Source organism: Myodes glareolus, chromosome 25, assembly GCF_982192425.1.
Source record: "Myodes glareolus chromosome 25, mMyoGla1.1, whole genome shotgun sequence".
NCBI lineage: Eukaryota > Metazoa > Chordata > Mammalia > Rodentia > Cricetidae > Myodes > Myodes glareolus.
This window is the reverse complement of record NC_142050.1, coordinates 21,243,227-21,260,644: the sequence shown is the minus strand read 5'-3', so window position 1 is coordinate 21,260,644 and position 17,418 is coordinate 21,243,227. Positions and strand designations below refer to the sequence as shown.

At 37.1% G+C, this 17,418-nt stretch overlaps 1 protein-coding gene across 9 annotated transcripts in view; it reads left to right on the top strand.

Moving 5' to 3' along the window:
- The window catches only part of Cadps2 (calcium dependent secretion activator 2), a 535,973-nt gene that overhangs the window by 355,792 nt on the left and 162,763 nt on the right, over nt 1-17,418 (top strand). For all 9 annotated transcript variants that reach the window (XM_085683581.2, XM_048450971.3, XM_048450976.3 and 6 more), the window contains exons 10-11: nt 12,996-13,104; nt 17,053-17,253. In XM_085683581.2, the coding sequence (XP_085539707.2) occupies nt 12,996-13,104; nt 17,053-17,253 (310 nt within the window). The remainder of the gene's footprint in view (nt 1-12,995; nt 13,105-17,052; nt 17,254-17,418) is intronic.

Genomic DNA, 17,418 nt, shown 5'->3' with positions numbered 1-17,418 from the left:
GAACAATTACAAAGAAAATATTTGAAATCTTACCAAAATTAAATTTTCTTACATATTTTTGTGTTTCTCCAATGTCTTAACATTTATTATGATTTAGTAAAGCATGACTGATATAAACTACTTCTGATATTATATTGTAACTCATATTATAATAAGAATTGAATTTCTTTGAAACAATTTTTCTTCAGGTACTCTGCTTCAGGATGTAAATCATCATTGATTTGAAACAGTTTTTTTATTTTAATAAGTGGAATTATTTGTCCTACAATTTTCTAACATCTATTCAAATAGCTGTATATACAAGACATTGTATATTTCTATGATAACTTCAATTTCTCCTGAGGCACTTACACATTAACATATCTTTTATGTGTTTAATCTGATTGTTACTAAGTGATTACCCAATGGCACACATTTGCCTAATACACTTTTAATGTATGATCTTCTTTTCTCTTTAGAATAAGCCTGCCAGAGAATGTGTTACTATTTCCCTCACAGGACAGATAAGATAAAGTGTGTATAGGGGCATTAGGTAATGTTCTAAGGATTAGTCTAGCATGAGATGAAGTCAACCAAATCCTGTTCCGTTAGACAGTAGAGGCAAAACTCATATTTCCTGTTCCATATGGCTGTGATTAAATTAATGCATACAACCACCGTTCATCTGAAGATAAACAGAGATCTTAAAAATCACTGGGGACTATTAGTGCCATGAGGTACAAAACAGTGTTGCTGCATCAAAGAAGTAACCGTAGTGTGGTAGCCTGAAGAGACCCGGGGTTAGGAAAATGACTGACTGTGTGACGTCACTGGAAACTGAAGTAGGCTGTTGTGCTGGCCCCGTGTCAAGTGTTCACTGCTTGTTGTCGATGTGTCAGAATCATGACTTGAAGTTGCTGCAAACAACAGCAGGCTCTCAAGACATAATGTTAATTACATATCAGCTGAGTTGGCACAGGATGTAAACAGGCAATGATCAGAACATGCCGAAAGCACATGAGAAGTACCGCTTCTCAGGAACATGTTGATATTCTATTTAAACCTAAATAAGTGGCTCTCTTTGCCTAATGATTTTTGAAGGACTCAGCATATTTGGAGGACCTACTGAAATTAACTCCTCACAGGCATTTGAGATGACACTAATGCACATAGAACATGAAGGTGGTTGCAGTTTGAGTTTAGAGTAGCATTTGATTGCTTATACAACAAGACAGTTTGAAGTCATAAAGGCATGGCTGTCACATCAACAATGATCAGGATGGTGGCTCTGTTGCTAACTATTTAAGTTGGGCATACTTAATATACGAACACAAGGTTTTTGTGGTAGAAAATGAAAGACCTTGTAGGCAGAGTTTTTCTCTGAACCACCGGTCAGTTCCCAAATGACCAACATGGAGTCTTATAATAATTATAAATGCTCAACCGATAGTTCAGGCTTATTACTAACTAGCTCTTACAACTTAAATCAACCCATTTCTATGAATCTATATTCTGCCATGTGGCATTACCTCTCTTTCATCTTGCACCTCCTGTTTCCTCTCTGTGTCTTGCTGGTGACTCCTCCTACTCTGCCCTCTTTCTTCCCAGCCTCCTCTCTGTCTGGCTGTCATACCTATACTTCCTGTCTTGCTACCAGCCAGTCAGGTTTTTATTAAACCAGTCCAAATGACAAATCTTCACAGTGTACAAAAGGATTATTTCATAGCATTTCCCCCTTATGTCTAATTAAAAGTTTTAACTTTAACATAGTAAAATTATGTACAACAAAACAGTTATTAAATAAGAATGATACTTACAATATACAGTCCACTTATATTTGGCAAAATAAGAGAAAATATTCTGTTATCTATCTAACTTTGTGAGCCTAAAGTTTTAGACCTAATATGCCTTTTATTATAACTAAGGAAAACTTTAAGTCTAATTACTTAATCATTAACTCCTTCAAAGACCCCAGAAGTGTAAATATTACCTAGCCTATGTATCCTAGATATATTTAGTAGATCATGGTCCTTTAATCTCCCCAAGATTTACAACCTATGACATTTAATATGTTTAAACTCTCCACAGAGTACAGTAAACTCCTAACATCAACCTGTATGGTCGCCAAAAGGATGGTGGGGCCCTACAACAATGATTCCACCTAGATTGTCCTAATGCTACTAAACTAATAACCATCACCCAAAGATTGGATTTGGACTACAAACTGCTCAAGACAATTCCCAAGTAACTAACTGAGATGGTGCACCCTCATACACTACTCCAGCCAGGACTTCAGATAAGCCCTACATTTTCCCATTACTCAGAGACTGGGAACAAATGATATAGGGTAACCCTTCTGCAAACTGACCATTGCTTCTGTTTCCTCAGGGACCCCTAGAAATGCCATTGCTCCCAGACTTCAGGAAGTAATTTTAATAACACAATACCCACACTTGCAAGAGGTTGAGTGGATGGTTTTTGGTCTTTCACTTTGTCGTGGATGTTTGCCATCATATAGGGGGCTTGGTTACAAGCTGATATTGGATATAGTTGGAAAAAAAGACTGAACAAAAGAGATTAAATTCAGAGTTCCCATTTTGAAAAAAAGGGAGGATAGAAGTGGCAGGATAAAAGAGTAAATTATTGAATCTACTTTTAAACAAATAGGCAAATACTAATCCTTAATATTTTATATTTATATGGATTTTTGTATATTAATACAAATTTAAGGTTATTTTTGTTATAACACACTGTACATTTGTTTCTAATTTTAAGTTATTGTACCTATGCAGTTCATTTAACAATATAATGTAAATTTCTAATCCTTGAAAGTTACCTTTACGAAGTATTTAACCTAATTAAGAAATATAGGTTAATAGTCACCCATAACTATCAAACTTATAGTTATGTTGGTTATGTTTTCAAGCGCATACAGAGATATATTTTAGATAGATAGGTAATCTTCAAACACTTCAAAACATACAGAAAATGACACTTAAAATATTTTAATAACTTGAATTTTTCTTGATATGAGACACATTTGCTCCTGGAGGCACCAATCTACTTCAAAAATGGGATGGTGGGCATTGAAGAATCTCCATATGGAGTTTACTTTCTTTGTGGCAAAAGCCCTCCATGTGGGCAAGAAACTGCCCTTGCCTCAATTGCTGACAGTATGCTGTTCAAACTGGACAAGAAGAACACAAAGGAAAGTGACTATCAAAATGCCAAGACAGGGTAGGATGTCCCTCAAAATTTCCTGCTTCTGAAAAATGTCTGTCAGATATTCTAGACCTATATGGCAAAGATGAATGCCCCAATGTTGGGTACTGTTGGGAACTGTCCAGACAGACAGCTGTTTCTGTCATTTCTCATATTTTTTAAAGTAACTTGCTATGCACTTCCTGCTTACTCGGATAATATTTTTTTTCTCATGTCTTTGATGGGGCTGAAGACTAGGCAGTTATAAAGTAAAAATATAATTCTCATATATTATCTTTTATGTGTGTATGTGTATGTGTGTGAAAATACTCTGTGTCTAAGGACTCAATACTTATAATGCTAAATATAACTATAAGCATTTAAAGAACTCATGATTTTTGAATGACCTTCCAAATGTTGACTATTATTTTTCTTGTCACTTTTTTTACAGTCAAACATTTTGTTAAGTTGCCCTTATTTTAATCTCAATATTTCAAAACATACATTTTCATTATTGAATAAAAAAAGAATTATTTGTTATGGAGTTTATTTTGATCAAAATATCAGGGGAAAATAATATTGTGAGTTTATTTTCAAACTAACTTTCATATTTGATAATTAGAACTTTCCGAAGAATATCTAAAAAAAGTTACAGTGGCCATAAACGTTTGTAGGATATACCCTGAAATGTTATAGGGACTGTCTTTGATCCCTCTCTTTTTCTTACTTCCATGTCAATGATAAAGTATTGCTTCTTTTATTATGAAAACTAGTGTTCCACTTACGTCTATTTACATTCATCTGCTCTGTCGCCAGACTAGCTGAGACCACCATCACCTGCAATGGGCCCCAACAGTAGCATCCTGCTCTTTCTCTTCCATGTCCCCATTTTCTTTATAACCTTTTCTTCATGGTACCTAAATAACCTTTTGACACATAACTCACATTAAGACACATTGTATGTTTCTTCCTTTTGGGAAAAACCTACCTAGTACAAACCACCACATACACAGACTGCTCAGTGAATGGGTTGATTCTCCACAGCCCTTGAGTGGCACAGAGTCCAGCCATTACTATTCTCCTATGTTATTTTGACATGGGAATTTTTTGTACATTATGACTGCAGTGTGGGTGGTAGAATATACTTTGATAGATCATCTCCATTTTGTGTTTATGTATTTACTACTAGACCTCAACCACTGTCTTCTCCCCCTCTACACTCTGTCTCAGGGATGTACTCTATGTAGTGATGTACTTTGTATTAATATATTAGAAATCTACAGATCTGTTTTGTACTTTTTATACTATTGAGTGCTTATAATCAAAACTTTTACTCTAGGGTATTAAAAAAATTAGCCTTATTAGAAAATTTTTAAAAAGACACCCTTCTGCCTAAATCCTTCTAGTGACTCCCATGGCTCTTAGAATAATAAATTTCCATGGCCTAACAAAGATCCTTCTGGTCCTTAGCTTCCAATCACGAATCAGCACCTACCATTCTAAAATCCAGCATCACTGCTGTGGAACCAAAGGCTTGGCATCTTCCGTGTCTCCAGTTCCCTTTCCAGTGCTACCTAAAAGTATGAGTTTTGTGGGATTTCTGTGCCTATGCAACTTTAGAGTAAGTCCGCTGCTTTCCCTCAGATGGTTTTACCACTCCTATACCTCCCTGCAAACATAATGCACTTGGTTTCTCTTCCCCCGGGCTTGTTCTCTTTACCAACTAATTTAGTTTTCACTTCAAATGTTGCCTATTCAAATGTGTCTTATCCACTCACGCAATTTAAAATCCCAACAACTCTCTGTCACAGCTCTCTGTTTTAATTTTTCTGGAACATTTGTCTCCAGTTAAAATATTTTATGGGTTCATTTAATTTTTAATGTTTACCTTTTCTAGAGTATCTACTTAGCACTCAATCAAACATAGGTAGAAAGAGACTAAATATTTGTTAAGTAAGTGAGTATATGCAGATCACACTGAGCATTTGGGCAACAAGACTGCCCTTCTATTTTTTTTTTAAGGAATTTACACATGATTGTTAGATCTCTCTATGCCATTTGGCCAAGACAGATAATAATAATATATATTCAACTCAAATCTGTCAGTATCTTGAAGATACATTCATTTTCCTTGATTAAATTAAGCTCTGTTTTTTTTATTTTTTTAAATAACTCCTGGAGCACCTTTGCCCTCTGCCAAGAATATATCCAGCTAAGGATTTTAAAAGCCTTAATCTTACTGAAATGAGATGGTGGCAGTTGCTAAGCTGCCAGCCGTTAACACGATCCCTACAGTAGAAATACACATATAAACCTAGATGCTGTGGTCTCTCAAATCTCTTCGTTAGCACCTACATGTGTGCATATGGGCAGGTGGCAAGCAGGTTGGCAATTAAGAACAAAATAGGAGGTTTCCTATCCCAGACATGAATACCATGTGGGGCCACAACCATCAGTTTAAAGTGCCCTGTCAAAAGTAATGATGCTAAAACCAGACTTAATGCTGTCCTCAGATTAAAGTCTGTCTATCTCTCCCAATTCCCAACAAATCTATTGTTTTTGGAGTTATTACAAGTGGACTGAGTAAAGAATATTAAATGTTTATGATTGCTGCAGGATTTTTTCTATTTTAATATAGTAAATTAGGTAAGCTTTGTCCAGTAATACACCAGGAAGCTTATGAGAAAAACAAATACTTGACCAGAGTGGTTCAGACTTCCATGTTTCTGTGTAAATAATTCCCTGCCTCATTGCTACAGTGCAGAGCAAGTAGATGCTGTTGGGTTGCTTCCGGCTGAGAATGGAGCAGGGCAACCTCTGGCTCCTGCAGATGACCTTTCAGCAGAGTCCCACGTGTTCTGGGCCCTCATTGGTAAACAGTAGCTCCATAGTGTTACCACCTGAATGCCCACGATAGATGGCCTCTTGACTCGGCCTTATGTATGTGACATAGCATGACCTTGTAAAATTAACCGGTAAAGTCGGAGCTCTTGGAATTCTAGAGTAAGCAAATGGATTGAGAAGTGTGCATCCCATTATTGAACCAAAGAAGTAAATTGTGACTCAGAGTCTACTACTAGCAGGTTCGTTACTGCTAAAGCCGGGATCTTCCCGAAGGCTAATTGCAGGCTCTCAGTTGTTCCGTGGGTCAGGTTTCCGCACTGTTAGTGACAACTCTGTTCACCGGTGGTATTCTGTTACTCTCCCATCTGTACTCTTCCTCGTACCTGCGGGCCCGGTGACTAGAAGGGATTTTGCATCTATTGGGTAGTTTTTGAGATGTTTAGGTAAAACATAAATTAAGCAAGCCTTTTAAGATTTCATCATTTTGTGACCATGTTCTAGAAATGGACTCATTCCTCTAAAGTTGTAGTTTGTTTTATGCTTTTAGTTTCTTTAAAGATTCTTTGATTGGTACTTGAGACTTTGTATGACCTGCTGGTAAAGAGTGATTTATTATTTGAATCCAGCTAGAAATGAAATTTTTAACATAAATGTCAACAGGACCTGGGACTATTTTCCAATTTACATAAAGAATAAACAGCATCACTGGTTGGTTTTTTTTTCCCCCTTTAGATACCTACTGACAGTTTTTAAGATCTAGTTCTTAAATGACAAAATTTTCACTCTTTTGGCGGTTTATGTATATCAAGTCTATATACTTTAACAGATAACAATATAAACATATCTACAATATTTGTAAAAATTCTTTGGAGGAACAATGTTTTGATTTGTAATAAGACAATGTCTTATAATTTATAGTACAATTACTCAGAATAATTTTACTAGAAATAGAGCAACATAGTATTTAAAACTGCATTTTGGTGCATGGCCACTTTTTCATGTCTCTGTCAATACATTATTCATTTGTAAGGACTTTCAGTTAACATCCTCAACACCAAAGTCATATGCTCTTGCTTTACCCATAATGATAGGGTCAGAATCAGCCCAAAAATGGGGGAAAGACCAAAATAGAGAAGAGAAGTAACAAGTAAGGAGGCAGAAGCAGAGGAGAGTCAACAATCCCTGGTGTGTTCACAGCATCCAACCCTGTGTGTTCACAGCATCCAATCCCTGTGTGTTCACAGCATCCAATCCTTGTGTGTTCACAGCATCCAATCCCTGTGTGTTCACAGCATCCAATCCCTGTGTGTTCACAACATCCAATCCCTGTGTGTTCACAGCATCCAACCCTGTGTGTTCACAGCATCCAATCCCTGTGTGTTCACAGCATCCAGTCCCTGTGTGTTCACAGCACCCAATCCCTGTGTGTTCACAGCATCCAATCCCTGTGTGTTCACAGCACCCAATCCCTGTGTGTTCACAGCATCCAACCCTCTGTGTTCATAGCATCCAATCCCTGTGAGTTCATAGCACCTAATCCTCTACCTTTTATTACTATTCTTTGTTTTCTGCTGAAGAATTCACTACCCAAAGTTACTTCATTGTCTTTTTCATGGGGTGAGGGACATATTTGTTGGTGATGGAAGTGACGGTATTTGGCTTTAATTGATTTTAAGACTAGATCTTAATCTGTAACTCAGGCAATCCTGTACTTTAGCCCTCTGGATATTGGAATTACATACATACTTGAGAAGAAATGAATAATAAAGAGATCAGTAACCTTGACTTATTACTTAATTCACTTTTCTCTTCAGTACTCTTGTTCGTCTTTGATAGTAGTCCGGGGCTGTCTTACATAATGACTTCGTCAAACATTTCTTAGAACTACTATGTTACAGCATATTCCTATTTTGTTTTTGCATTGTTGTGTTTTATTGAGCAAATGTCTTACTGTTTTGTTCAAGTTGGCCTAGAACTCATAATTCTCCTACCGCACCCTCACAAGAGTATGAATTATAGGTATACATATTGTTTTAGAAAATTACTATATTTTTTTCAATAAATTCTAGCTCTCAGATCAACTCTTTCATATTTGGTGAGCTACAAATCCTCAGAATATCCTAATATCTGAGTTGCAAGCGTATTCTCTTCAAATTCTTACTATATCATCAAAATGTGTTAAGTCTTCAATGCTAAGATAACTTTTTATTCATTGGATTAATTTTTGCTGATTATTGGCTCAGTAGAATGTTAAGATAGCATGACCATAAAAATAAATGTGTAATACTAATAGCTCCAATTTTACTACAAGAGAAAATGTATATGTCAGACTCAATAGAGTATATTTTTCTATATATTATAGTCCTTTATAATTAAACATACTATCCTTTTCTACCCTATTTTTAGTTCACACTGCCTTCCAATGTTTTGAATTTTTCTTTTTTTCTACATGGTAAATTTTATAGAAATGGTTTATTTCTCATAGAATACATATGTTTTTAAGACATTAAAAATATCTTTTCAGGGTTGAAGAGAAAGCTTAACAGTTAGGAGCAGTTTAACACACATTTGTTTTGTTGTGTTAGTAATCACACATTAGCTAGCTGTTTTCCAAGTTGGGGTTTTATTCTGTCTCCTAAATCTGAGTTTGTTTCCTAAATCTTCATAGTGCTAGCTTTTGAAAATGGTACAGCTTAGCTGAGAAACTTACTTAACCAAGACCTAAAAAATGGCAACACCAATGGGCATGCCAATCTGGGTTGGGCAATTCTCAAAAGGTTCTCCCCATAGGTGAACAGCTAAAGCAATTAATGGTTACTGAGAGGGAGAGTTTGTCTTCTCCAGGAACAAGCCCTGATTGGTTAGATAGCCAACCATCTATGTCTATATGTATAGTATTATACATGTATGTATAATACTGAACAAAGTTAACAGGTTGTTTTTATACATTGTGGGAGAATGTGAAACAATAATAATAAAGAATAAGATGCTATGGATTTTAGAAGGACTAAGGAGGACATGGAAGAAGTTAGACGGAAGACAGGAGGGGAAGAAGTTAATGCCATATGGTTGGAAGAACTATTTGTGCTACTTGTTTTTAGAACAAGATAAAAATTATAGTTTATACTCTCTGAAGTATTGCACTTTCAAATATGGTAGACTAGAACATTTTTCTAATTTAAATTAAATATAACTTCCATGTAGACATAGGCAGAGATGTCAGCTGCACACTTCTGACGTTGGACTATGCACAGTCTGGAGAAGTTGTGTCGTTGAGAAGGAAACAAAAGGCAAGGTCATCCAGTTAGAAAAGCAATGGAGACCTGTATTAAAGATCTTAGGGGGAAATGTAAGGGGTTTAGATTGAGAAATAGAAAGAATTTTTTAAGATAAAGTTAATGTTCTCCTACATGGGAGTTCGGGTGAAGGAATGATTGAAGTGGGCAAGATGAATAGTGTGTCTGGAGTACTTCACCCAGTGATATTCTGTTCGTAACTGCTGGAGGTATTTGCCAGCTGTGTAGAGAAGTCAGACCCTCCTGTGTTCTTCATCTCTCTCTCAGCAGGTTTCGGATTATTACGGCAGTGATGTGCCAGGGAACTCCTCTTATTATAGTTTTAAAGTCTCCCACATAAGAGATGGAGATTCAAGGCTTATTAATTATATGCTCAAACTAATCTTTTGTTTTGTTACTAGTTTATTGTGAAAGCATCGATTGCCAAAGCCCTTACCATCTAATTACAATAACTTACCCCTAAGACAAGTTGGACACATTTTGCTCTGTTTTATATGCTGGACCCAGCATTGTAATTGCTTTTATGTCTGCAATGTCAAGTTGGCATTTGATGTCTCTTAGGTTCAAATCTCAAGGACAGAAATTAGATCTCTTAATTAGCAAGTCAATGGGGTGGGGGTAATTACAGTCCTGGCTAAGGTATTTAATTTGGTAGTGTGGTCTAGTTGTAATACTGACAGTTCTTTTTTGAGATGAACATGGCACATTCCTATTATTCAATAACTGGGGAGGCTGAAGCAGGAGGATTATTAAATTCACTACCAGGCTATGTTATGATCTTTTGTCATAGAAACAAGGGTTAGAGTGAAACCCGGTGGCAGAATGTGTGCCTAACATATTGAAGACCCTGGGTTCAGTCTCCAGTTCTAGGAGATAAATATTTTCTTGTTCAACACCTGGAAGTACTGGATTGTATATATTATACATCTTCTTATATGCTAAGCTAAATTACAAGAAAAGGGGCCAGAGATCAAAAACACAATATGTAAGCTTCCATATGAATTAGGTCTCTGACGACTGTGGCAGCTAGAGTGTGGGATTAAGCTGGTATGCATGATATTTATTGTCTAATCAGTGGAAGTCATAATTGAGATATACCCAGAGACAGAATTTAAAATATAGATCATAAGTAAATTAGAAAAAAATCCAATGAAATGATGGACAAAGAAAATAATCTACCCCAGCCTTATATACTTGAGTTTGTACTTAGTATCTAAATGTGTACAAAAATTTTCCTTCAAAATTTTTACTAACTTACAGTCAATGTCTTTGTTTTATTAAATATAAATGAAATACCAAAGGTAAGAAATGCAGAGGCTGTGAAGAGCTGGCTCGGGTTTGAAAAGCTCATATTTCACTGCAGAGGGCCCAGGTTCTCGTCTCCCAGCGCCTGAGTCAGGTGACTCACAGTCACCTATAACTCCAGCTCCATGGAACGCTCCTTACCTCCTGGCTGCCACAGGCACCTGCATTCATGTTATGTACATATAACTCACATACAGTCATACAAAGAGAGAGAGAAAGAGCGAGGGGAGGGCGGCATATAACTAAAAATAAAATAAATGAAAAAATTATATAAAATACTTCTGGCCTGGTCTTAACCCTGGGACGTCTAGAATAAAGAACATGAAGAGGGGCTAGAGAGATGGCTCAGAGGTTAAGGACACTGACTGTTCTTCCAGAGGTCCTGAGTTCAATTCCCAGCAACCACATGGTGACTCACAACCATCTACAGTGAGATCTGTTGCCCTCTTCTGGCATGCCGTGGAGGCAGCACATTGTATTGGATACATAATAAATCAAAATGAAAATGATAAAAATAAAAAGAACATGGAGATATCAGTTATTTACTCAGGCCTCATAGAATATCCACAGAGAAAGTTATATTGAATAATAGCTAATGATCTAACATTATGAAACTGAACTGATTGTTTTTATCCTTAAGGACTTCAGCCATTAAACTATCACATACATAAACTATAGAACAGTTTTATTTAAGCTGTTTTTATTTCTGAACCATCTCACAAACTTAATAAAAGAACCCACAGCGTAAGAACAGATCATCACACTGTGGAAACCAAACAAGGTATTTAAATCAGGCACTTTCCAAAGGTGGAACTTAATAGCTTAAAAATACGGACCCTGAGAAGAGGAGGTTAAACAGTAAATTGAAGGAATCTATAATAAAAATTAAAATAAACTACAATAAAGATCACAAATGCAGCTATTTACAGAATGTTATTTAGACTCTAAAGAAATTAATTACAACCCAACATGGACAGATGGAGAAAAAGGAAATACATAATGGTTAAAGGGTATATAGGAAAGAATGTAAGCTCCAGTATACTTTCTATGTAATTGAAAGGAAGAAAAATAGAACAAAAATGGGACAAAATCAATGTTTAGAAATGATCAGATCTAAAATTGATATTGCCAGAAATTATCCAAGAGAAGACACACAGGATCCTAACTATGATATGCTTGTCACTCCTGAAGAATGAAGGGAAACTATAGTGAGTGGAGAGGAAAACAACCTTTTTGTTACATTGTCTGTCTATTTGCATACGTATGTGTATGGGTGTCACTGAGTCTGCATAGAAATAAGGGACAGCCTGTATGAGTCTGCTCTCTAGGACTGTGTGAGTCTTAGGGGTCACTCAAGTCATGTTAGGCTTGATGCCAAGAGCATTACCAACTGAGCATCATGACAGCACCAAAGATGGAGAGAACATTTAAGAACAGCCACAAAGGAGGAGGGTTGAGTATAAGGAGAAGACAATTGAAGTTTTGCCAAAGTTTTCAGCGTGGACACGTAACCCTTTAAAAATGGAATATCACCTTCAAAATGCTGATGGGATTGCCAGAGTAGAAAGCAGACTGTCATTTATGGATAAGAACATAAAGCTTCTATTAAAGGAAGGAACTAAATTCAAAGTGATGAAATGAGATTCAAGAAGCAGTGGACAACAATAAAACAAATAAACAGAAAATACATTAGTATTAAAGAAATGTAATATTAATAAAATATAAATTGATATTTAATGTATATGATTATATATTTTAACAGTGAAGTATTCTGTTACTAAATGCTAACATAATAGTAGCACCAGAATGAAGTGGAAATACAGATAAGGATGAACTCTGGAGTTGATAGTGGATTAGGAGTAATCAGTTTGCTGTAATCAAGTCCAGATTAGGATAAAACAAGATAATGTTTGAGAGTTCTCTTACTAAGACAGATGTGATACATAGCGCCTATGTAACTGTAGCATGCTAGAGATCTGTATGCTGTTCATTCTTGGTTAGGGACCAAAAAGAATTGTGTACAGATTTGTGAATATACGGAAAAAATGATTGTAGAGTAGTATCATGTCTGGCTGGCTGGTTTTCCATCTCCTACGTAAATATACCTGGCAGGGAAACACTAGGTCACCATCCTCATCATGTGAGCTCTAACTGCCAGCTGACCTACAAAAGGTGTTTCAGACTCAGAGCTGGGTGTCAAGGAATGTTAATATAGAATAATTTACATGCAAATTACATATTTCTGCTTGGAGAGAAGTCTGGGGTAAAAAAAAAAACCTAAAAGTTAAATTTGATTATTATTATTTTCTTTTTTTTTAACTGAAAACAATTTATTTTCTCTCTCCCCACCTTTCTGCTTCCACTGAGCAGGTTAGCCAGTACACCTTCGCTATGTGCAGTTACAGAGAAAAGAAGTCTGAGCCACAGGAATTAATGCAACTTGAAGGATACACTGTGGATTACACAGACCCCCACCCAGGTAATGCTACATGAACCACTTTTCCAGTCGTATGTGGATATCCGCAGCTTCGTAAGCTTCTGTATTTGTTCTCCACTTAAAATGCCCCTTGATGAATAGGAGGCTTATCTGAAGCTCATGCAAATGGACAAGGCTTTAAGGTTCAAATTATGTCTTTTACCGTCATCTGCGTCTCTATAATTTTTTGATTAATATTTTTTAATATATTTTCTCATTTTACATAGCTATCCCCATTCCCACTTCCTCCCCTCCTCCTCCTTCCCTCAGCTTCCCCCCACTCCACCTCCCTATCCACTCCTCAGAAAGTGTAAGGCTTCCATGGGGAGTCAACAAAGTCTGACACTTCACTTTAAGGCAAGACCATGGCTCTCCCCCCATATCTTGGCTGAGCAAGGTATCTCTCAAAAAGAATGTGCTCCTAGATGCTAGTTCAAGCACTAGGGTTAAATCCTTGTCCCACTGCCAGTGGTCCCGGCGACTGTCCAAGCCTCACAATTGTCCCCCACATTCAGTAGACCTAATTGGGTCCTATGCAGGTTCCACAGCTTTCAGTCCAGAGTTAGTGAGCTCTCACTATCTCAGGTCAGCTGTTTCTTGTGGGTATCACCATCATGGTTTTGACCCCTTTGCTCATATCATTGCTCCTCCTTCTTTTGGGCTGGTCTCAGGTCGCTCGGCCCAGGGCTTCACTGTAGATCTCTGTATCTGCTTCCATCAGTTGCTGGATGAAGGTTCTCCGATGACAATTAAGGTAGTCATCAGTCTGATTACAGGGGAAGGCCAATTTAGGCATCCTCTCCACTGTTGCTTAAAATCTTAGCTGGGGTCATCCTTGTGGATTCATGAAAAGTTCCCTAGTACCATGTTTCTCACTAACCCTTTAATGGACCCCTCTATCAAGATATCTCTTTCTTTCTCCCTCACTGTCCTTACCCCTTCCTGAGCATCCCATTTCCTCATGTTTTCCTCCTCCCTTCCTTTCCACCCTCCCTTCTTCCCACTTCTAATGTTTTCAGGAGATCTTGTCTGTTTCTCCTTCCCAGGGGGAATCCATGAATGTCTCTCTTAGGGTTCTCCTTGTTACTTAGCTTCTCTGGGGTTGTGGACTATAAACTCGTTATCCTTTGCTTTACAACTAGTATCTACTTATGAGTGAGTACATACCATACTCATGTTTCTGGGTCTGGGTTACCTCACTCTGGATGTTTTTTTTTTCTAATTCCATCTATTTGCATGCAAATCTCAGGATGTCTTTGTTTTTTTGTTGTTGTTGTTGTTTTGTTTTGTTTTTAACCATTAAGTAGTACTCCATTGTGTAATTGTACCACATTTTCTGTATCCATTCTTCAGTTGGGGGCATCTAGGTTCTTTCCAGGGTCTACCTATTATGAATAATGCTGCTATGAACATAGTTGAACAAATGGCTTTGTAGTATGATTGAGCATCTTTTGGGTATATGCCCAAGAGTGGTATTTCTGGGTCCTGAGGTAGATTGACTCCCAGTTTTCTGAGAAACCACCATACTGATTTCCAAAGCGGCTGTACAAGTTTGCAATCCCACCAGCAATGGAGGAGTGTTCTCCTTACTCCACATCCTCTCCAGCATAAGCTATCATTGGTGTTTTTGATCTTATCCATTCTGACAGGTGTAAGATGGTATCTCAAAGTTGTGTTGATTTGCATTTCCCTGATGGTTAAGGATATTGAGCAATTCCTTAAGTGATTTTTGGCCATTTGCAATTCTTCTTTTGCAAATTTTCTCTTTAGATCTGTACCCCATTTTTTGATTGAATTATTTGGTAATTTGATGTCTAGTTTCTTGAGTTTTTTATATATTTTGGAGATTAGTCCTCTGTTCAATGTGGGGTTGGTGAATATCTTTTCCCATTCAGTCAGATGCCATTTTGTCTTAGTGATTATGTTCTTTGCCTTATAGAAGATTCTCAATTTCAGGAGGTCCCATTTATTAAATGTTGCTCTCAGAGTCTGTGCTACTGGTGTTATATTTCAGAAGTGGTCTCCTGTGCCCATGTGTTCAAGGCTACTTTCCACTTTCTCTTCATTGAGGTTCAGTGTGGCTGGATTTATGTTGAGGTTTTTGATCCATTTGGACTTAAGTTTTGTGCATGGAGATAGATATGAATCTATTCTTATCTCTTTAATTTTTGTACAATAATAAAATACTTAAATTTTGCTGATAGAAAAATTAGATGAGATACATGCAGAAACATCACTGGAAAGCAAAATTACAGAGAAGATAATGAAATGGCAATAAATGATCGATGTAAATATATAGACAGACCGACAAATTTTGAGACAGAGTCCATATATCTCTAACTAGCCTGAAACTCGCTATGTAGAACAGGCTGACCTCAGATTCACAAAGATCTTCAGCTCCCTGCCTCCCAGTTAAAGTTGATACCACTGCTTCAACATATATATTATATTCTAATTTTCTCCACAAAACAGTTATATTTCTGTCCCTTCATGTATGTTAAAGTAGTTTGAACATGACCTAATGATAAATGTAAAATCAAAGTCTGAAATGTTTTTTGAATATTTATATGATGCCACAGCTAGAAAAACTTATATCTGGTCTTATTTGACAAGTTGGAGTTAAAAATCCATGGACAATAAGAATACTTTCATGTTCTGGGTATAAGGGTTTGTGAAATTGGTGTTAAGACTGGGATCTCATCCTTCACATAACTCATTGCTTGTAATGAACTCAAGTCCAAACTCCAAATATTCTAAGGACAAGCATTCCAAATGTTTTGGCTCCTCAAGCTATGGTGGCTCTATGACTGAACACATGGTGCTTGGAAATGAGTGAATAATTGGATATATGGAAGGTGGTGTGGGAGAATTGTCTGTATTCTGTCAATCATGTTTTAAATAAACGCTGATTGGCCAGGCAGGAGGTGTAGGTGGGAAAACCAGACAGGAAGTGGAAATGATGCAAAGAGAGCAGGAGAATTCTGGGGAGGAGGAAGCTGATTCCTCCCACTCCTGCCTAGACCAGTGGTGTGGGCGAATTGTCTGTATTCTGTCAATCATGTTTTAAATAAACGCTGATTGGCCAGGCAGGAGGTGTAGGTGGAAAAACCAGACAGGAAGTGGAAATGATGCAAAGAGAGCAGGAGAATTCTGGGGAGGAGGAAGTTGATTTCTCCCACTCCTTCCCAGACCACCAAAGCAGCAGGATGTAAGCTGCCCCACTGAGAAAGGTACTGAGCCACATGGCTAAAATAGATCAGAAAAATGGGTTAATCAAGACGTGAGAGTTAGCTAATAAGTAGCCTGACCTAATGGGCCAATCAGCATTATAATTTATAGAGATCTCTTGTGTGGTTGATTTTCTCTGGGGCCTGCCGGTTGTGGGGTACCAGGCGGGGACAGAAAACACACACAAGCAAGGCTCCTCATTGTTACAGGAAGATAGTGAAATTAATCAGCAATGTTAAAAAGCACAGGTAATAAGACTTAAATACATTTTTATATAACGTACTGAGATGAAGTATAAATTGGTGGCCATATTCTCTAATTGTTCACTCAGAAATAGAAATACCAAAGGATAACCTACAGTCCAAACTGAAGTATCACTTCTGCCTTACCTGTGTTTTTATTTCCCCTAAATTCATATTTCACTTTCATGTAGAATGGTAAAATTGCCAACACAAAGTGTTTACTCCTCTGGTACAGAATACCAGATTTCACTCTGCGTTTCTATGGGGTATGTGTGTTATACTGCCTAATGCTCTCTTGTCGAGAGCTGAGTGTCTCCCTGATCTATACGTGGAAATGTTTTTGCTGTGTCCCTTTAAATGGTGGACTAGGGATATGATTCTCAACTAAGGCCATTTAAAGCTTTGCACTCAGATGGATGAGGCTGGGTAAATAAAATTTGCCAATCATTTAAATGTTAATGGTGTCTCTCTTCTTCCACAGGCCTTCAGGGTGGTCAGGTGTTTTTTAACGCTGTAAAAGAAGGGGATACTGTAATATTCGCCAGTGACGATGAACAAGACAGAATATTATGGGTCCAAGCCATGTACAGGGCCACGGGCCAGTCTTATAAACCAGTCCCTGTGGGTCAAAGCCAGAAGCTAAATCCTAAAGGAGGAACTCTCCATGCAGATGCTCAGCTTTGTAAGTTTTGTGAAAATTAATTTGATTATCAATTAATAACCTTAATAAAATATAAAACTGAGGGAAATTTGTTCAGTCTTATGGTTTGCATTATTAATTAACTAATTAAATAAAAGAAGTTTCTATTAGACATAGAATTAGTTATCTAATTTTTCACATAAATCT